Source organism: Taudactylus pleione, unplaced genomic scaffold (genome assembly GCF_031769625.1).
Source record: "Taudactylus pleione unplaced genomic scaffold, aTauple2 ptg000373l, whole genome shotgun sequence".
Lineage (NCBI taxonomy): Eukaryota > Metazoa > Chordata > Amphibia > Anura > Myobatrachidae > Taudactylus > Taudactylus pleione.
The window spans coordinates 3,853,250-3,876,500 of record NW_028284774.1 but is presented as its reverse complement, the minus strand read 5'-3'; the positions used below and the strand labels follow the sequence as shown (position 1 = coordinate 3,876,500).

At 41.5% G+C, this 23,251-nt stretch overlaps 1 protein-coding gene across 1 annotated transcript in view; it reads right to left on the bottom strand.

The window, feature by feature from the left end:
• Positions 1 to 23,251, bottom strand: part of RPAP2 (RNA polymerase II associated protein 2) — a 93,009-nt gene that overhangs the window by 34,629 nt on the left and 35,129 nt on the right. The window contains exons 9-11 of the mRNA XM_088444877.1: positions 21,883 to 21,977; positions 17,600 to 17,680; positions 5,959 to 6,027 (exon numbers count right to left, since the gene is read on the bottom strand). Coding sequence (XP_088301003.1) covers positions 5,959 to 6,027; positions 17,600 to 17,680; positions 21,883 to 21,977 — 245 coding nt within the window. The remainder of the gene's footprint in view (positions 1 to 5,958; positions 6,028 to 17,599; positions 17,681 to 21,882; positions 21,978 to 23,251) is intronic.

The following is a 23,251-nucleotide window of genomic DNA, read 5'->3' as shown; positions in this document are numbered from 1 at the left end:
TGCCCTTCAAAGTGTTAGAACCTTTCCTCTAGTCTCCCTCACATTGATTACAATCTCCCATGTACCTCAAGCCTCCTGGCTTAGTGTCATCCATTACTTCACGCATCTAGACCCTTGTTTCCTCCTTTCTACATGTCAGACCTTGTCACAAGATATCCCTCTCACACACTGCAATCTGCTTCTTTAACTCTCTGGTAATTACCTATCCCCTACTCTTCAAACTTGAAAAGGACTTCTTGAAAACGTACAAACAAAACAGTCTCTTCACTTATTCTACCTCCACCTGATAATGCTTCATTTGCATTTTTTCTACCAGTTCCAATCCCATGCCCACTCCTGTCCAACTAGTTCCTGTGGTCTCAGCATTGCCCTCTCTCTTGTGAGACTGTGAGCTCTCACAAGCAGGGCCCTCTCTACTCTATCTCACATCTGCACCTCCTTCATGCACCTCTCCGATACTTTTTGTGTATGTTTGTGTGTGTATGATTTATAATTCTGACTTTTCTGCACTGCAGCCTTTGTGGCGTCTTACATATAAATCATATTAACAAATTTACAAATATTTCTATTACTACACATTTTGTTCTAAACTTAAAGCAAGTAAAGTGACTTTTAGACAGAATGTAAAATTAATAAGGGATTATTTTTTTTTTAATACAAATAAGAAGAATTCTCTGAATAGTTCTGTGGTTTAGCACTGGTTTTCCTCCACTATTTTAGAATGGTTTGCCACTGTTCTCCCACATTGTTTGAACTCTTCTCAAACTATTTTCTTTTTCCTCGAAGTAACATACCTGAGCTAAGAGTCCTATTCACCATAGCTCACCAATGGGCACTACTATTTGAACCACCGACCCTCTGAACTTCATAGTAGAGTGGGAGGGAGGACCCAGTGAATGGCACCTTTGATGTAGAACTTTGATGTGTTTTAATTTTAACTCCCTAAACCTCTAAAACTAACGTGTACAAAAACTAAAATAAAATGCACTAAAATAACCAAGAAATATAAAGAATGAAATTTTGGTTAGCTGCTGACTGCCATATATGTTAAGACTGCACCCCCGAGTATCTCTTCATGACAGATTTTCTTCAAGCGGTTGCACGATTGTGAAGCGATTATCGCCATTTTCTGATTGTTTAAATACCGGGTCCCAGAGCTGATGCTTTTGCTCCCTGAACATTTGGAAATGCTCTCACAAGCTTTTAGAGGAGACTATATTGCCTGCCCTGCTGAAACTGGAGGAATGACTGGCCACAGTTCACTGGCAACAGACAGTTCAGATAAATAGAATGTAACAAGACATTTCTTGGGGAAAATGCTGAAAGCTTCCATTAGTCTGTACCATGGGTATAAACTAAAAACAGCAGACACTGAGCTGCAATTTGGCTACATGTATTTTCCTTTTTAGCCTTAATAATTGTGTATTCTTTTACTTGTGTCTTGGAACGCTTTCTGAAAATTATATGTACATATAGCGGGCTTTAGTTATGCTAATGAATGTGGCAAGTATGTTCGAGTTTGCGTTAAAAAAAAAAAAAGATAGATATATATATATATATATATATATCTCTAAAAATATAGTATACGTATATATTATACACACAACTTGTTTTACACACACATGCGTGTACAGATGTGTCCTTATACATCTTTGCTGCAGTCTCCCTAAAAAGCCCCTCTCGCGCTGAGACTAGGACGCACCCGCAGACTGTGCTGATTCATTTGATATGTGACTGAGTCTCTGAATCTGTATATATGAAGTGCTACAATGTAGAGGCCGCAGCTTTTTCCATTCCAAGTTCCGTTGTTGCTCATATACAGGCACAGATGCACACAGATATAAAAGTGTCACATATCAATTTAATCAGCACAGTCTGCTATGGGGACTTAATGCAAGAATGAAGAATGTGTGTGTGTGTGGGGGGGTACACTACAGGATATATAGATGAGGGGAGAGAAGGGAATGGGCACAGTACAGGGTATACAGTTATAAGGATCACATGGGAGACACCTCGGAAGCCTATTTTCCCATGTTCATTCCACCTCATGTCAAAAGCAGGCTACTCCACTCTTTAGTTGCCTTGACCATTTAAAATCACAGCGTGTGTGGGCAGCTTAATTATTCTAAATCCCTGTATATCATTTGCCCTGGATACTAAATAAATACTTATCAGAATGTCTACTTCAGGTCAAACGACTGAAGGGATTTAAATGAATTTCCTTATCAAGCGATTCGCTATTTTTGAGAAAAAAAAAAAAAGTCAAGGAAGACTAAAAAATTCATAAGATCTGTTTCACAAATCACCAATTCAACCGAAAGAGCATATAATAAAAATGACAAAAGATTTGTTCTTATAGATGATAAAAAATTGATGCCAAAGCATTCAAGTAAAGTTACTTTCTGTGTTCTGATTTAATGAATCATTTGAGCAGTATCTGACAAAGTGACACAGATGTAGGGCTCGTTGAAGCCTACGCTAATACCTACTAGTACAGCCTTCCCTGGGACAGTGAATATAGAACAATGTGTCAGACTGAAGCAATATCAAAAGGTATTAAGTGCAATGCAAGGGATGCTACAATGTTGGCCCATAACGTTCCTTGACCTGTGAATGTCTCAAAAGTACTTCCTTGCCTTAGAGGCTCAAATGACTCACCAAACCCACAATAAGAGGCAAAAGCAACACGGTTACATTTAGAGAAAATTACTTTCATTCAAGATGTGGATCCAGTGGTATCTAGATATGAGAAGGTGCTAATTAAAATGTAGCGGAAACTCTGGTCAAAATGTATTGTGACAGATCTATATATAAAAAATTCAATAATTAATAAAAAGTTACATATAGTACTTTTATGTATGTATTCATAATGACAGAGAACAGTATTTGATCACTGATAGATGCAGTGATATACAGTGTTCTCCCCAGAAAAAAATGCTTTCAATTCTGACCTTATAATGATTTCAACTTGAAATAATTTATATATTAATTCTCCTCTTCTTCTTCTTAGAGGCCCAGAACCAGGCCCCACTTGCTGGCACCAAATAATTTATTTTTGATACAGCCCTCAGATGCCGGGCAGGGGACGCGGCATTGGGGCGGGGGAGAGTGCCGGGCAAGGGTCGTGGCATTGGGGCAGGAGGAGGAGCAGGGTGGTAGCTGTTTCTTTCCGGGCATTGTGCCTGCAACAAACAGCCTGGGGAGAACTTTAATATATATATCTACAAGAAAGACAAAAAACTACGGCACTCGGAGACCGTTATAGAACAAATATATTAAATGTTGTCACAAAAACTATCCAACATTTTGGGGCTCTGTGGCTCCTTTGTCAAGGTGTGAACACCTTGACAAAAGAAGCCACAGAGCCCCGAAACGTTGGATACTTTTTGTGACAACATTTAATATATTTGTTCTATACCAGTCTCCGAGTGCCGTAGTTTTTCGTCTTTCTTGTACCTTTAACCATTCTGAGGGCAGCGGAGCAAGTTGTACTCACAGAAGAGTGCCGGTCCGTTTTATCAGTGTATTTCTATATCTATATATGGGTTGGGTACGGTATTCTGGCACTCTGGATCCCAGCAGTCAAAATCCAGATGTCAGCATCCCGACAGGGTTAGGATACAGACACCTGTCAGTAGGTATCCTAACCCTTCTCCAACCCCTAACCCCCCCCCCCATGGTACATTGTGTTTGCTAAGCGCATTAGAAGACTAATGGATGATTAGAAAACCCTTGTGCAATTATGTTAGCACAGTTGAAATGGGTTTGCTCATTAGAGAAGCTATAAAACTGGCCTTCCTTTGAGCTAGTTGAGCATCTGGAGCATCACATTTGTGGGTTCGATTATACTCTCCAAATGGCTAGAAAAAGAGAACTTTCATGTGAAACTCGACAATCTATTCTTGTTCTTAGAAATGAAGGCTATTCCATGCGAGAAACATTTCCTACAACGGTGTGTACTACTCCCTTCAGAGAACAGCACAAACAGGCTCTAACCAGAGTAGAAACTGAAGTGGGAGGCCCCGATGCACAACTGTGCAAGAAGACAAGTACATTAGAGTCTCTAGTTTGAGAAATAGACGCCTCACAAGTCCTCAACTGGCAGTTTTATTAAATGGTACCCACAAAACGCCAGTGTCAACGTCTACAGTGAAGAGTAGACTGCGGAATGCTGGCCTTCCAGGCAGAGTGGCAAAGAAAAAGCCATATCTGAGACTGGCCAATAAAAGGAAAAGATTAATATGGGCAAAAGAACACAGACATTGGACAGAGGAAGATTGGAAAAAAGTGTTATGGACAGACAAATCGAAGTTTGAGGTGTTTGGATCACACAGAAGAACATTTGTGAGACGCAGAACAAGTGAAAAGATGCTGGAAGAGTGCCTAACGCCATCTGTCAAGCATGGTGGAGGTAATGTGATGGTCTGGGGCTGCTTTGGTGCTGGTAAAGTGGGAGATTTGTACAAGGTAAAAGGCATTTTGAATAAGGAAGGCTAATTTCCTCCTCCAAAAGGACAATGGAGCTCATTCAGAGTCGGTCGTGAGCGCTGAGCTGAGCGCTGTGTTGCCCCACAGCACATGCGCATGACGGAGCCGGCTCCGTCTTGCGCATGCGCGAGACCCAGCTGACAATGGGCGCTCCGTCATTAGGGGTCTCGTAGCAGACGGGGCGAGCTGTCGATGTTGAGTGACAGCTCGCCCCGTTCGCTGGGCGGGCAGGGGGCGTGCCCAACCAAACGGAGGCGTTCCAGTCAGAACGCTTGCCGTTTGGGGGTGGTCCCACTGACATCATTGCTGATGTCAGTGGGGAACTTCCTGCTCGAACAGAGCAGGAAGCTCCCTGGGGCTTACTAGTGCCCAGACCCTACCCTAGGGTCTGGTCGTAAGCCCCGATGTCGGTTGTTAGAACTGTGGGTGTTAACCCACAGCTTAACGATCGACAAGGAGGCAGCCGTTCAGGATGCAAGCGGCCGCCCTGATTCAGAGCGACCGCTTGCATCTAACGACCGCCTCTGAATGAGGCCCAATGACCCAAAGCACACCTCCAAATTATGCAAGAACTATTTAAAGAAGAAGAAGGCAGCTGGCATTCTGTCTGTAATGGAGTGGCCAGCGCAGTCACCAGATCTCAACCCCACTGAGCTGTTGTGAGAGCAGCTTGACCGTATGGTACGCAAGAAGTGCCCATCAAGCCAATCTAACTTGTGGGAGGTGCTTCAGGAAGCGTGGGGTGAAAGTTCTTCAGATTACCTCAACAAATTAATAGCTAGAATGCCAAAGGTCTGCAATGGTGTAATTGCTGCAAAAGGAGCATTCTTTGACGAAAGCAAAGTTTGAAGGGCAAAAATATTATTTAAAATAAAAATCATTATTTCTAACCCTGCCAATGTCTTGACTAGATGTTCTATTCATTTTGCAACTCAAACTTTTGAATGGTAGTGTGTATGTACAGTATAAATGTGTATATATATATATATATATATATATATATATATATACACATATATATATATATATATATATATACATACATATATATATATATATATATATATATATATATATATATATATATATACACACACACACACACACACACACACACACAAGATATAAGAAAAGCACGGTTAAATCTGTTATATTTAATCTAAAACGTACAATTCTGATTTTAATAAGTTAATGGCATCCATCCTAGTTAGTATCACAACGTTACTTGTCATTTTGAAACAATACGTAGATACATAAGGGAGGAACAAGTGAAGCTTTCCCTATGCAGGCAGCTTCCATTGGCAACCAGGGGAAGCTACATCTGCTGTTATAGCTACACAGAGGTAGCTGTAACTTTGAACACAGGGAGGGAGGCAATCCACTGAATATAGTTAGTCTTCCAATTTAAAATTACAAAGTGGGATCTTAATATATTGCCTTTTAAATTAGTTATATAAAAGAGGTACTTACACAGATAAAATAACAATCGCGATTATTGACCATTCAGGAGACGTATGAGTAATATTCTTATTTGTAAACCTGAAACACAGAATAAAAAAAAAAAAATAGTGAGTAACAGAGGTGCTTGGCCACAGATTAATTAAATGACTACTAAACTTTAAATGCAAGCTGCTTTATAATAGACAGTTACTAGTAACATTTAAAAAGTATTCTTGCAAAAGATTCAGGAAATTATCAGAACTGAAGATATTTGCGACAAGTATATATACTGTAAATCACACTGACATTTTCAGGAGTCATTAGAAGCGTGGAGTACTTGCTAACAGAGCAAAATTGCACAGACATAAAACAAAGGCACATACAATATAAAACAGGATGTTGTCAAAATTGTCAGAATGTCAATATTAGGGTTAGGCTGGAGGGGGAGGTTAGGCTGCAGGGGGAGGTTAGGGTTCGGCTTCAGAGTTGTGTGTGTGTTAAGGTTAGGCTGCATGTTGAGGTTAGGGTTAAGGCGGGTATCCACTAGACGGTATGCTCCATGAGCGATATCGTCTAGTGTTTGCCCTGCAGTGTCAGGCTCAATGTCGTTAATGACATTGAGCACCCACACTGAACTATATCGTTCACGATATTGTTCAGTGACATCACCCTCCCTCATCCCCATACATGCAGAACCTGACGATATCGTCAGGTTGCCCTACAAGTAAGGGCGATGAAAGAGGTCATCAACGACCAGCGGGAGCAAGCTTTGATGGTCGTTGACTGCATGCCCACTGGACGACATTGCGGACAATGAACGATAACTATATTATCGTTCAATTTATTGTCTAGTGCAGGGGTCAGGGAACTTTTTTACCTTTTACCACAAAAATATATTTAGATACGCCGACGTTACCCCCTTGAATTGAAAGGAAGGAAATCATATAGTAGTGCCCCCATATAATGCCCCTGTAGTAGTGCCCCCATATAATGCCCCTGTAGTGCCGCTTGTACAAAAAAAAACCCACTTACCTTAATGCCCGCTCCTGCATCCGCCGCCGTCCTTTCCGCCCGGCTGCTCCTCAGAACTATGGGAGACACGTCATGATGTCTCTCCCATAGTGCGCATGGACAGAGGCGGAAGCTGGAGTTCAGAAGAGAACTCCAGCCTCCGGCTAAAGCGACGCTGCAGGGAAGGAGCCGGGTGCCCGCTGGTAATAATATCTCAGCGGGCGTCCGGCTTAGAGCCTCCCTGCGGCACAGCCGTGCATGCATATGAATTATTCTATACTATAGAATGATTCATATGCATGCCAGGCTGTCCGTCCATTAACCCCAGGAATTTCATTTTTACCCCATGTGGGGTAATTTACCCTTGTTCCCTGACCACTGGTCTAGTGGATACGCGCCTTTAGGCTGCAGGTTGAGATTAGGCTGCAGGGGGAGGTTAGGTTTATGCTGCAGGGGTGTGTGTGTTAGGGTTAGGCTGCAGGGGAAGGTTAGGGTTTGGCTGCAAGAGGAGGTTAGGGTTAAGCTGCGGGGTGTGTGTTGTGGTGTGTGTGTGCATTAGGGTTAGGCTGCAGGGGGAGGTTAGGGATAAGCTGCAGGGTGTGTGTGTGTTAGGGTTAGGCACTAGAGGAAGAGTTAGGGATAGCAGAAAAATACTTACCTGAACTTCAAAAGGATTGGAGGTCTAACCCGGAAGCGACAGTTACATGACCGCCAGAAACCGCGCCGGAGCCACTGCAGCCGCCCGGAGCAGGTAAGTCACCGCTGGGCCACCATGGATTTTTCGCTCCACATCGGAGGATTTCCGGGGATAAAGTATCGGGAGCTTTATCCCCGTATTCAATTAGAAACCAACGAAAACGGGAGCGGCGGAAAGGTTAGGATCGCCAAAAAATGGGAATTTTTAGGAAAGATTCCAGGCCCACCCCCCCTAAAGATGTCTAGAGATGGGGGATCACTATGGGTACCTCCATTTTTACCTGCTGAAGGAAGTCGGTGTTTCTAATAGCCGCAGCAGGTGCATATTTGCTGCTATGAAGAAGTGGTGAAGAATAGCACTTCGATTTTTTATTTTTTTTTAAACAACTATTCCTATCAAATATGGGGTACATGAAAATGGGGGTAGGCATATTTTTAAGTTCCTAAAATTATATTTAAAAATTCAGCAAAAATGCACCTGCCGCTACTCCTGCAATGAATTAAACACCTGCCGCATTTAAGGGAACCCCTCTGGAATCAATTTTGCTATTTTTGAACAGTGTTCCCTATTTTTTTTTTTTTTTTTAAGACCCCAAAATTCAACATTATTTGTGGAGGTGTCCTGATTTTTTTTTTTTTTTTTTAATACAGATCTTTTTATTGGTCATTCCCAGCTGTGCAGGCTATTTTTTTTAAGCCTGCACCCCTAAACCCCAATTCAGCACTTTTTTTCGCCATGTAAAACATGGTGAAATGTTATCCCAGTTTTTTACTAAGACTTTTCACACCAGCGAAAAGTCTTTGTAATTGAATATGGGGATAATTGAAACATGCGAAAATGACGTCATCGGCGATAATTTATCACCGATTCCAACTTTTCGCAGCCAAATTGAATACGGCCCTAACTCTTGTAACTTGTGATTCCTGACATGGGGGGGGGAAGTAAAGTAGCCTCGATGAAGCGATAACTTGTTAAGTTTTTGCACCTATGATGCGATTATTTCGAAATACTGGGTCTATATATGCTCCTGGACTTTTTGCACAATCCAATCGCAAAAGTCGCGTTGTGGCATTCGCACAATAATTAATTTTGTTTTTACCTGCGATAAGTGTAGGTGAAAATGAGGAAATCTGCCTGTACCCCAAAAAAAGGCAAAGTGATATACGTTAACAGTATAGAGAGTGTATTAGTGGCCCTAAAAAAGTTTTTGGGGTTCGTAAATTGTGTCAAATTAATGTTATAAGCAGTTTTCTAAAACAGTGAAAAGATAATAGAAATCAAGTGGGTTTTTTTTGGTAAAATAAATGCTCTACTTAAATTGAGGGCGCATAAAATGCCTAGAAGTATATATTTGTGTCATATAAAGACACTTTTAAACAGCCTTCAAAATATGTCTAACACCCAACTGTAATCTTAAAAACATCTGTCCCGTTCATATAGCACGCCCATATACCTGTCCTACATCAAATAACCCATTTTCCTGCACTTTATGACCTCAAAAATGACATGTTAGTGGACAAATTAAGCTAATTAAAAAAATATTTTTGGATAATTAGTTATTAAGCAGGGTGTCCCAGTGGTTCTGAATCAAGTCCTGACATTTCTACCTTGAAATAGGGATTTTCCCCAATTTTTCACCTGCTCTGGAGGTGGCGAAAACGTATACGTGGAAAAATGCTATGGAAAATTCGCACCCGCGAAAACTATGGCTAATAGGATTGTGCAATAACTATTTATTTGCACGATAAGCAGCTTTTCCCCCTATAGTCCACTCCTAATTGGAACCAAACAGGTGTAAGCAAATGACTGAGCACCACTACTGGTCTCCGTATAACACATAGCAGTGCTCAAGTCTGATTAAAGTGGTTATAGACTCCCTTTCTGTGTTGTGAACTTGTTACCACCTAATAAATAAATTGGTGTAGACTCAATGGACAATCCTGTCTTTCAGTGCTGTCTGATATATATGCAAATCACAATAGTTCTGACCTCTCACCAAGGGGAAGATGTATCAAACCATAGAGAGATAAAGTGGAGAAGTTTAAATGTTTGTAATTTTATTTCATATTATATACATCTGTATTTTGATGGTAATACTAATTAAAATGCATGTGTTAGTGTCTTTATAGTGATTCTACTAGTTTTAATCTAGGATGCATGAAATGAATCATTAGGATGTGTGACTAAAGTGAAGGCTTACAATAGAGGCGTGCTGTGGTGAGTGATACAATGTGCTGCAATACGGCTGCAGGAATCACGTGGACAGATAATGTTGTTAAGTCTGCTGGATTGAGGATAAGTGAAAGAGACAGGTCCAGTTCATCAAGGGACATACCAACAACCAGAGTATGGAACAGAGAGCGCTGTATGTCTATGCAAGTATTGATTGAAGCACAGGGAGGCGATGTCCTTGTACACAAGCAGTGGAAGGTGCAGATATTTATGTCTATTAATGTCTAGTCAATTAGTCAATGTTCTTATTGATTGGGAAGCTCCCAACACCGGTCATTGCCATTAATATGCCATTTACAAAGGAGTCAGACACAAGTATCTTCTTCAGCTGGTTTAACAGAGGAGGGTTACTGATGTAAAATCCCTGCTGGTAACAGGCAAGTTTTCCATACATTTCTCGTTTTACTTTTTAAAGATATAACAAACTAATGAACAATAAACACAAAAGAAAAAGAAGTAAAATTTTTAAAACGAATAAATAATAAATTGGTTTACATATACGACACATGGAAGAAGTGTTTATTTTTCAATTCAACACGACTTTTCAATCAATAAAATATGCTTATTGAAGGTAGGATTTACATTTCCTCTAGCAGAATATCAGCTTATATTTCCTCTGCTCAGCCAACGTCCTGTCTCATTAAGCAGAGTGACTGCGCCTGGCCGTATCAATTTTGGTCTGTTTAACCTACACAGCTTGTGATTTCCTTTCACTTGCCTGGACTTACCATGGGTGTCCATATCTTTTTCTAGTTTGTAAAAAATATTTAAAGTGCGAAACTACTCATTTTCTATCCCAACTGAATCACCATGTGTGTTGTGTGATTGAGTTTAGTCTGCACATTAAGATCAATTGCTGCTAAAAAAAAAATGATGTGATCAGTGATAATTGGTCTTCACATACCCTCATATCAGTTTCAGATGCCTAGAGAGTTCCGGCATAACACACATCTACAGTCTCCAACACTCGCATACACACACAACCATTTTGTTACCAACGATTTTATGAACAATTTTCTGTCAGATTATCCGTCAGATTTTTTAAAGTGTAATTAATGATTTTTTGAACTACAAACGATTTTTGTAACTTCCCTTAATGAAAATTGTTCAGTTGGTCAGTCAGAATGAACTACAAACAGGAACGCGCATGAACGATAATCGTTCATCGTTACAACTCAGAAACTGAATGATTTTTTCAACGATTGAATGATAACGACGTCGTTATAGTTAAATCGTTCAAAAAATCGTTACGTGTGTATGCACCTTTACTGTTATTTCCCATGCTTACTCATCACATATCAACTCATAAAAATAACAGACAAAAATCAGCCAATGACAACACCACAACATTGTCCATAACCAAAAGAAAGCAAAGGAAAAAGGCACACAGGGATGCACAGGAGACATATAGAAAAGAGAAAGCGAGAAAATCACAAAAAGTACAATAGTATAGATGATCAGAATAAAAAGGTAATGCTAAGGATAATCTATATAATATAATCGAGTACTGATAAAAAATAATAACAATAAATGCAAAAAACCTAATATCCCCTGCGCCATCTAAACCCTAGTCAATGGCAAACCTCAAAACAAACTCTGGAACATGTTATCACTTGCATATTTACATAAGCTGTGGCAAAATAAAAATGATTACTAGTACAATTACGGTCCAATTGCTATTTATTGATAAAGAATAATATGAACATGAAAATTCTACAGATATTCTGTCCACTGAATTGGAGTATTTTCAGACAGAGGGATATTCTGTTTTCTCCATAAACCCTCTGGAATATTTTTGGTTACTTCTGTCATTCAGATGTGCGTGGGTTTAGTCAGCGACTTGCACAGCACACATCACAGACAGTGGGCAAAATGTAATAGGGTCCGAGTTTTGAAGTAATTGAAGTCAATGGTGGGAACCGCTCATTGGCTGAGAGAGGTGGAGGCCCTGTCTCTCTCAGCCAATGAATGCTCAGCCCATGCATTCCTATGGAATATGCCGCGGTTCTCATTTGCGAGGTACCGTCCGTGGACTCGAGTAATGGCATTTTGTTTTTTTTTTGAAGACGTGGATGCCTACATGAACAGTAGAGGACTGGAACCAAGGGGTAGGAGAGTATGGATTTTTTTTATTTTTGTTTTTACAGGTGTCATGGATGCTACATAGAGAAGAGGACATGAATGGCTAGAGGGGTTATAGGCGAGTATGTGCAAGTGTGAATGTGTGTGTAACAAACTTGTACTTTCACGGTGGTGTCTGTCCTGTGTTTATTTTGATATTTATTTTGCAGGTGAACTAGGAGGTACCAGCAGGCCCTTAATGCCCCGTATACTGGTACTTATGGTTCTACAAGTATCAGCATGTGGAGGAGGCTTGCTGGGTCCGCTATTTCTACTGTAAAAGATATTATTGTTGAATCTCTTACACAATCCCGGCACCTACCACCCAGTGGTGCTGGGGATAGCCGCGGGCTATCAGCCCAGGGGTGGGTTGCCCTGGAGAGAGTGAATCCTTTTATTGGGGGAGTCCCCACCTCCCCCTGGGCTGACTAGCGGTCAGGTGAGAATGCAGTGGCTGGGTGACCGAGTGAAATGGTACCCCGGCTGTGGCATTGGACTCCTTCTAGAAAGAGTCTGGTGCTGGTTATGGAAAATATAGGGGAACCCTACTCATTTTGTCCCCTGTATTTCCATAACCAGTACTGGCTTAATGAGCTCTGTGAAAAGTTGATAAAAATACAGTGGAACCCTACGTTACTTTTCCCCTGTATTTTTACAACCAGGACCAGCTCAGAAAAGCCTGATGCTGGTTGTTCTTTTCGGGGGGAACCATACATTGTTTTTTACATTTTACTATTTTTTTTTTTAAACACAGAAGCATGCACGGATCTCACGGATCTGTGCATGTTTCTGAAATTTCACACGGACTTGCACAATGCAATAACCTCAAACTCACAAGTATGCAGGCTATTACATTTAATGAGTTGTGGGACAAACTCGGGCCTTTAAATGTGCAAGATGGTCAGAGCTTGTCTCGCACACAATGTTCGGACCCTATTACATTTACCCCTTTATCTGGTCAGGTGACAACAACAAGAACTGAAGATGGGCCAGCGGAGGGAGAGTTACTGAAGTCTAAAATAGAGAGGGGGAAGAGATGAGAACAGTAAGACAGGAGAGAAACAGACGCAGGCACAGAGGGGGGAAAATAAGCAAGACAGAGGAAGGATGAATAGAAGGAGGAGACATGAGAGCAGCGGGACAAAAAAGTTAAAAAAAAAGAGAAAGAGGAGAAAGATCGTCAGAAAGATAAAAAGAAATACACAACAAAAGGGAGGGATGCTAAGGGGAAGAAAGAGGTGGAGCAAGCAGGGGGAGAGGAGAAAGAGGGGGGAGTGGAGGAGTCATAGAGGGGGAAAAAGAGCAACCCCCCCCCGCTTCCCCTAGGCAGCGGCGTGGACAACAGCTAGTCCTGCATAAAACCTTCCATATGTACATATATACATGTGCTCCAAATAGTATTCAGCCCTGTTCATTATTTTCACATTTTAATTTTCTTACATTACAGGATCAAAATGGATTTATTTGAGAAGTCTTACCACTTATTTAACGTAAACTCCACACCAGATTCCGCACAATTGTGAAGACGCGGCATACCTTCAGCATGTCAACATAATATCAACATTCACAATGTCGACATAGTGAATGTTAACAGCTAAATTTAAGGTAAGTGCTAGTTGACAAGTTATTGTAAAAATGTATTTTTGCTATGCCGAATGTCGACATTCTGGCAATGTCAACATTATATTAGTGTCGACATTGTGAATGACAACATGTCAACATTCTGTCCATTCTGTACGTCAACTTTTTACACCGCACCCAAAGAAGCACATTTCTCTACCAGCTTTGCACATATGGATGTTGCGAGGGTTGGTTCCGAAGAGTGGTGTGGTGCAGTGCAAGATTGCCAGTTAACAGGATCGGCACAAAGCGGGCTACCTTGGCAGTCCCTGTATCCCATCCAGAACAATGGAGATCCTATGCACAATGCTCTGCGTCACAAGGAAGCAGCACGTATCAATGTACTGCCTCACACCTTTAATTTCGCCAGGTAAGTCTCTACTGGTAAGGCACAGACCTGGCAGGGAGTTCAGCAAAACGTGGTCTAAACCATGTGCATACTTGTTTACTAGCCTTAGACAACTTGTAGCTGCTGAAGAAAGACAAGTCCCAGCATGCAGCCACAGGTTGCCTTCTTCCTTATGGGATGTGTACTATGCATTCATTAACAGCTGGGTATGTGCTTTATTCTGTATGGTCACAGCAATTCTGTCTGTACTGCAAATGGAGGTGACCAGGATGCTCAATGTACCCTATGGTGGTGACTGAGATGCTCACTGTAATGTATGTACAATACGCCATTGGAAGTATCCCACATCATTACGTAAATATCACCATGCTTCATAGAGGTAAAGTGTACTCAGAATAATGTGTTAGGCACAACCCAACTTAGCAGTGGTGTGAGGCTACAAAATGTGCTGGCTAGGCTGGGGCTAGTTTCCACTATGCCAGGCGGAATTCGCATTACTGCTGTTCTAATGGTAACTGCCAGACTTGCCCGGCGAGTCTCCCTGTTTTAATGAAACCACCTCAGTCTGTATAGCACGGTTTATGATTATGCTGGCTGCAAACTGACCACTTATATTAATTCTGGAATTTATATAGATTCCAGTCAAACAGCTTGACCTGGTTCTGTTTGCTCAAAATGCACGTGGTTTATGCTATGAGCTCCCTTTTATGAAGTGGTTTTACAGGCACAACATTTGCAGAGCTGGCATGTACTAGTCAACAAGGTACTATGGGTAGAGAGTGATCAAACTTTCCAAAGAGGACAAGTGGAGAAATTGGGCATATCAACCAATCAGATTCTAAATAGCATTTGTCTAGTACACTATAAAATTATAGGTATACCCTGATTGGTTGCCAAGTGCAACATCCCCACGTGACTCTTTAGAAGCTTTGATACATTTCCTTCTATATTAGATAACCCAACTGAAGCAAATAATTTACCTTTTAGCTTACTCCATGGCCTGACAGACAGACACTCTCCTGGGGATAATGTGACATCTCAGTTTTGCAAACAAAAGCCTACAGGCTCACTGGGATTTTGCTGTGAATGAACTATAACTGTACTGAAAGGTCTTCGGAGATCTCTTTAGAGCTTTTTTCTCATCTGCACGACAGACTAAAACACTGCAGCATACAGGATGAACTGGAAGTGTTTCCGAGGGACTCAGTGGAGGGTAAAAATTGCGGCTCTGTAGCTCACCAGCCTGCTCCTCTTCAGTCTCCTCAACCACCAGACTCAGTGACAACAGTCTGTCATTTCTCTCAGTCTCCAACACACGAAGAGGTAAAGGTCACCCATATCATCACAGTAGCCTTTTACTGTTCAAATCACTTGGTTCTCTCGAATGTGAGGCAAAAGAAAAATAAATGTTTCACCTATAGCCAGATTTAAACTATTGCAAAGTTAGGTTTGACAAAAGGATTAATAAATTCAAATCTGTTCACCCACACACTGAATATAAAAGGACTACTAACTGAACAATTAAGTTCTAATCACATTGAAATATGACTAAAACCCCCCAATATATTTTAGATAACTACGTTTACAGTGATCAGAGGTAGAAATAGGGCAGATTCAGCATTTTAACTTCTGGCATGATCTCGGATATCTCCTGAAATGAAGTGTGTGCGCTAAATCGCGCCATTCTACATCCATTTAATCCAAGGTGTTACTATGAATGTGTGAAGAATGTAAAGGGCGTGACACGATCGTCAGGAAGTGATAGGCGCTAAACTGTATCACTGGTCTAACCACGCTGTATGTTGTACCAAGGCATGAACTAGATGCTAAAATCAAAATACAATGAGTGATATTTCTGAAACGAGCAAAACTAATGAAATTATCTTATCTGTGACAATGGCTATGTTTTTAAAAAAGCATAAAATAGTAAGTTTTTTTTTTTTTTTTTTTTAAATCAACAGAAATACGCAACAGTACAATAATAAGATTGTCCAACATAATAAAAGAAAAGGCTTAGACGCCAACAAATTAAATGGTCACAAAGCAGCTAATTTGAGCTTTTTATCAGTGCAATGACACTACATGTTGAGTCTCCCATATCCAAATATTCCAAAATACAGAATATTTTTAGCATGACAGAGAGAAATCTTTGGTTTTTGATGGTACAATGTACACAAACTTTGTTTAAAGCACAAAATTATTAAAACTATTGAATAAAATTACCTTCAGGCTGTGCGTTTAAGGTGTATATGAAACATAAATGAATTTCATGTATGTACACAAACTTTGTTTAAGGCACAAAATTGTTGAAAATATTGTATAAAATTACCTGATGCTGTGTGTATAAGGTGTATATAGAACATAAATGCATTCTGTGTGTATATTGGGGTCCCATTCCCAAGATATTTCATTACTTTATGCAAATATTCCAAAATACGGAATATTCTGATATCCAAAATACCCCTGGTCCCAAGCATTTTGGATATGGGAGACTCAACCTGTATCAGGAAAACATCATATACACCCATCAGCCATAATATTACCACTGACAGATAAAGTGAATACAATGGATTTTCTCGTTACAATGTCACTTTTCAAGGGGTATATTAGGCAGAAAGTGAACGGTTCGTTCTTGCAGTTGATGTGTTGGAAGCAGGAGAAATGGGTAAACGTAAGGATCTGAGGGCCTGATTCAGAGCCGGAAGCTCTGACCAGAGCGCTCGCTCTGAATCAGGGCCCTCCTACCTTAAATTGGAGCGGCCTCTTGGACGCTCGCATAGCTGTGGGTTACCACCCACAGCTTATGCGAGCATCCTTGATGATGGTCGCGATGGTCAAGACCATTTACATAGATCTCTGAAGAATCTGTTATACGGTGATGATGTACAGTATATAAGAAAGTAGAAACTGCTCCAACCTCATTTTACTACATTTATTATTCGTTTACGAACATCAAATGGAGGAGAATAGAGTGAAAGAAGGTTTTATTATAAAGTATACTTTAGGAACTATAAATATACAGGGTGTTTCACTCACTATTGGCCCCAAAGTTTTTTCTAACTTTTAAAGTAGTTGATGTAATTTAGTGAAATGTGACACAGAAACACCTTGGTCTATGAAAAACATGAGGAAGTCATAGCAAGTGTTGAAAGTGTTCACCATTAGTATCCAGGCCAGCTGTTCACACATGCACGAAACAGCGCAGTCCACAATTGAAATAGGGGAGCCACACCAACTGCCAGTGAGGATATAACCAGTGAGGATGGCAGTTGGTGTTGTTCCCCATTTGATTTTGGACTGTGCAGCAGCCCCAACTATGGAGCTGCCACTGCTAGTTATGCCCACTGAACCTCCTCAGCCCATTATTGTGACTTCATAGTCAATTTGGAACCACCTGGGAACATCAGCACTGGGGAGAGTAAGAAAACTAGAGAACTAGAGCCAAGTTAATGTGAATGCAGGGGCATTGGCACCTGAAAAACTGTAAGGTGCTGGCAGTAAATCAGAAAGGACACTCATACATACATTACCCAGGAGGTGGCCAATGCTGGCAAAAGGAAAAACAGTAGCTAAATATCTCCTTTAAAAGCATATTTAGTTGCTAAACAAAAAAAAAAAAAAAGAGAAAGGAGTACACTCACCTAAATGTTTTAACCAGATTGTCTATTTCTTTGGATACATCACTATAGGGTATTTGAAGTGATGCCAATATAGCTGGAAGACTGTAAAGAAGGAAAAGTGGAATTAGTTTTTAGTTTGGAATTATTATGCATTGAGCACAACCAAGAAATGAATATAAAGCGGCCCATTCACGGTGCGATATGCACCATGTATGACGACGGCTGATCCGATGCCCGACATATCGGGCGGTCCCCACACACGGAGCGAAGTGGTGGCCAACCACCCAATATGCCGGCACTTCCCTCCCTCACCCGCATAGTGCAACATGAGGTCATACATCGCATCCCCAACTCGAGTGAATTTTCCAAAAGATCTGGGGATGCGATGTACGACCCCACGGGAGCAGGCACGGGATGATATCATGCCCATACATGGTATGATATAGCAGCTATATCGTGCCAGTCCGTTGGATCGGCTACTATAACAGCCCCACTGTTCGAATGGTGATCCAGCTCTTGCCGGACACCAACGAAACAGAGTTGCCTTGAGGCTGTGGGCGGGGTATAGGGGGAAGGACCAGAGCATCCTGGGATAGAAATAAGCTTTGCTGTTGGTGTACGGTCCTCCAAGTACCACTTACACCCCCATTGTCTCCCTGTGGAGCCTATGGACCCTGTAGAAGAAATGGCTATTACACCTCCCCAATTTCCCCCTTGACTCCTATTTGGTTCAATCCCATGTTCCCAACTGGGTCCTCCAACAATAGAGCGTATTCGTGGTCTAAGGTTTGGGCTTAAATTCCCTGTAGATTTTTCCAGACAGGGCCAATGGTTGCCCTTGTCGGAACTTCAACAAGAATGCCCGTCTCAAGTACTAAGCCCCTTAGAATTTTTCGAAATCAGTCTTTTTTTGCGCTCCTTGCCCCCTACATAGGTACTTAGGGACCTTACACCCTTTGAATGACTCTGCAAATATCGTCTTCTAACTAAAGGCCTGATCACCCTACTTTATTCCATTTTCCTTGATATAGCCCTCCCCTCCCCAAGACTTCATGAGGCTGAATGGGAGAAAGATCTTGGGTCCCATCCGGATGAGGACACATGGGAGGAAGTGAGACAAGGGATTGCTAAATGCTCCATCTCTAATAAAATTAAATAAATCTCACATAAAATGTATTATCGATGGTACTACACCCCTGTGAGACTCCACAAAATGTTCACCTCCTCGTCACCTGACTGTTGGCAGGGGGTTGCGGCCACAGGGGCATTATGCTACATAACTGGTGGACATGCCCAAATATTATCCCCTTCTGGGATTCAATCCATGGTCTTTTGAACTTCCTTTTGGAATCCCTTGTAACAAAGGACCCCTGGGTATTTTTGTTGTGTTACCCAGCCCCAAACCTTGATACATTTTCGAAGAAACTACTTATGCATATCCTGTTGGTGGCTAAATCCCTGGTAGCCCTCAGCTGGAAAACTATTCCTCCATCATCTCTTTCTGCACTTAAATGCCAGATTTGGCATGTGGCTGCTATGGAGGAAATAACTTATTATCTTCATGATAGGGGCCATATTTTTACTCGGTATAGGCTCCTTGGCTCTCTGCCGAACATAGACTTCCTGCGGGGACCCATGGTTGGTATGTGCTGCCTCCCTCATCTGAAACTACTCCTTCCAACACTACCCCTGCAGATTGGGCTGTAACTTCTCATTCAATCTTTCGCTGTTGTCATCCTCCATTCTTTCCCCCTCTCTCTCCCTGCATTAATTCTCCTCATAACAGTCTGCGTTACGATTGTTGTTTTCTAAGTTTTTATTTGCATTAATAATTTGGTCACATATTTGTGTCTGATGCTACCTTTTATTAAGGTTATTTTTATTTCCCGTTTCCATTTTGGACTCGATCCCGCTGAGATATTTGATGTCCCGCTGTATGTGACACGACTAATGTTTATGGACTGTACAAAATAAAGTATTAAAAAAAAAAAAAAATTACAGTTACATAATAAAACTGAAATTAAGGTTTCAAGTAAAGTGCACTGCTATGACTACATGGAATAAGCAGGTGTTCTATACAAAGTGATTTGTTGTTGAGTAGACCTGCTATCTGCAATAGCAACAATGACACCTACAGGCTCATGTAGAATGTTCAGTTATAATAGTGTGACATTCACAAGAACGAAAAAAAAAAACAAGTCATGAATGTGTCATTGATTCCAACTGAATAGGAATCCTTCTCATGAACATTGTTTCAGCATACACAAAATGACTGTGGGCCTGATTCAGACCCGCTCACGAGCGCTGAGCGCTCGCAAGCGGGTCGATGTTGCCCAAGTGCGCACGACGGAGCCGATGGAGACGGCCAAGCCGTCGTTATGTGTCTCGCACCAAAGGGGGCGTGCTGTCGATGGTGACTGACAGCACGCCCCCTTGGTGGGCGTGCCGGGGCGTGGCTGCCCAGACGGAGGTGTTCCCATGGGAACGCCTACCGTCTGAGGCCGGCCCCACTGACATCAATAGTGATGTCAGTGGGAACGCTTTTGGCTCTGATAGAGCTAAAAGCACTCCAGGGCTTGCGGCAGACGAGACCCTACCTTAGGTATGTTGCTATGCGAGCGGCCAGGAGGCCGCTCCAAAAAGTAAGAAGGACGGCCCTGATTCAGAGCGAGCGCTCTGTCAGAGCGTCCGGCTCTGAATCTGGGCCTGTGTCAGCTGTGTGTAGGCGAAGAGTACTGTTTAAGGTTACAGTTTTCAAGACAAACTTTAGGTCCCTGTTCTCTTCCCTCAGATCTTCAAGAAAACTTTCCTTGAAAAACAAACAGTAAAAATAAATAAAATAAAAATTTCCCTGGGTACTACAATTTTATATTATGAAATATTACAGGAATCCTAAAATACCTAGAAAGGCTTGTTCTACAGATTTATATATAGAAGTAATACATTATTTAAAAATATGCTATTTTATTATTAAATTACAAATATGGTTGATCAGAAATAGATGTCTCTCCTTGAACTTAATGCCCTGCTTGTAGACAAATATTAGGGCCTGGTCACTTGTAACGTCAAAAGCTAATGTGGGTGTTCAAAGAGTGATATTAATAGACATTAAATCAACAATTAACCATGTATCAGTAATCAAACCCAAATACATTTAAAATAAAATTCCGAAGTTATTTTTTTACTCCCCATTACTATGATGTACAATATTTTTGTTTCTAGAAACAGTTTGTATCATTATCATTACTATGTTATTTTCACACTAATTGATTTTTATTTTTTTTAAGGGAAATTGGCTTCCTGCACAAGCTGGACAGGAGGAGGAGGATAGGAAGACAAGCGTCACATTAGAGTGCCTACAAGATATGATAATATTTTCAGAAGAAAAGTTGTACACTCAGGTAAAAAAGGAAGAAAACATGGGCACACCACGTCTTTGCAATTAAAAGTAACAAGATAAAAAATAAGTAAAAATCCAAATTTAGGGGACAAAACAACAACCATATTTTAGAATTCAGTCAAATACTAAATAATTTCATAGAAATTTCTGACAAATATTGAACTAGATTCAAAATCTAATTTGCATAATAAATTCTTATCTGTAAATGCACCACTCAGAATAAAGAACTCACAGTAAAATGTTCCTGATAATCAGGAATAGAAGACTAGATTTCACCAAATCAGAATCTTTCTGAATCTCCTGATCCACATTATTAGAAGGCGGAAATAGACACCAATTTTGGCAAGCACAGAGTGTTCATTCAGGAGAACAGCATCTGACTTCAGCCATGGCCCCAAGACTTTTACCCACTTATAATGGAACCATGTACCTAGCCTGACAGGACTCAAAGTCCATCATTTACTATAGTATATACATCTCCTGCTGGATACTGCCAGCTATCATCCTACCTCCTAGTATCTCAGCTTTGCTCTCTCCCTTTAGATTGTAAGCTTTCACGAGCATGGCCCACTCTACCCTCTATTTCATGTCTGTACCTTTTCCATCAAGCTCCTGTTTCTGCGTATGACTTGTTATATTGACTGTCAGGAGCTGCAGAGTTTTGTGGCACTATATAAAGATACGAAGATGAGGATGATGAGAGTGCCAATAATTTACTAATACCAAGTTACCAACATTAGTGCACAAGTAACTTTTGCTTATTGACTCAGGAAGGTCAACTATTTTTCTCAGTTGTCTGTATTTGTTTGCATGTTTATTGATGGAATAAAGTTAAGGAAGGGTGGATTTTGCAAAAACAATGACAAATGCATTTCCCATTGCCCAGGGACTTTAAAATACTTACACTTGTTTCAATTTCTCTAGTACAATTCGTTTTTGGATTTGTTGCTGAGAACAAGAATCAACAAGAGGAAGAGCTGGAGACCAAGATGGTTCATTCTGAAATATCAGTGGAACAAAATACAAGACAGGCAATGAAATATAATAGTGTGCATATGGCTTTACAGGCTTCTGAGCACCCAAATACCATAAACTGAAAACTGAAGTTACACGGCCATTTGCAATGACAGAAGCCAACAAATTTCTCTGAAGCCACAGGCAGGCCTGTTCTCATTAAATATGATGTTAAAAGGTCTTATAACACCCGATGCAGTGTGCCTGGCAGCGAAAGGAGGGCGTGGCCTCATGGGGTGTACCGCCATTTTAGTCACTCCGAGGGTCCCGGAGATGCGGACTGCCCGCGGGGACCAGTTTATTTGGTGTCACCCCTCAGCAGGTGACACCTGGTACGGGCCGCACCCCCCTTGTGACACCACTGGGTGATGTTTTTCAGGTGATAATGGATCATTATTCTACTAAATAATGCAGCTTCATGCTCTGACACACAAGGGTAATTACAGGTCACAAAAACAATTGGACGCTTAAAATTCAGGTCCTGATTTACCTTGATAATGTTTTACTATAAAAGATTGATGATGTCTTCTTAAACACAGCACAGACTCTCCTATCAAGAGTGGGATGGAGTCAGTCGACACCACAATGTAGACAGTTATAATGTTGGCATCTGCAGTGCCGACATGTGAAATGAAAACATTCTGCACGTACCTACAGTGGAAGATTAGATTAAGGCAATGGGAGGGGACGGTTAGGGTTGGGTACTAGGGCGAGGGTTAGGCACTAGAGGGGGAGTTAGACTACAGGAGGGGAGGTTAGGGTTAGGAACTAGGGGAAGGGTTAGGCTGCAGGAGAGGAGGTTAGGGTTAGGAACTAGGGGAAGGGTTAGGCTGCAGCAAAGGAGGTTAGGCACTAGGGGGAGGGTTAGGCACTAGGGGGAGGGTTAGGGTTAGGCTGCAGGAGAGGAGGTTAAGCACTAGGGGGAGGGTTAGGCTGCAGGAGAGGAGGTTAAGCACTAGGGGGAGGGTTAGGCTGCAGGAGAGGAGGTTAAGCACTAGGGGGAGGGTTAGGCTGCAGGAGAGGAGGTTAAGCACTAGGGGGAAGGTTAGGCTATAGGAGGAGAGGTTAGGGTTAGGCTCTAGGGGGAGGGTTAGGCTACAGGAGGGGAGGTTAGGGTTAGGAACTAGGGGAAGGGTTAGGCTGCAGGAAAGGAGGTTAGGCACTAGGGGGAGGGTTAGGGCTAGGCTGCAGGAGAGGAGGTTAAGCACTAGGGGGAAGGTTAGGCTATAGGAGGAGAGGTTAGGGTTAGGCTCTAGGGG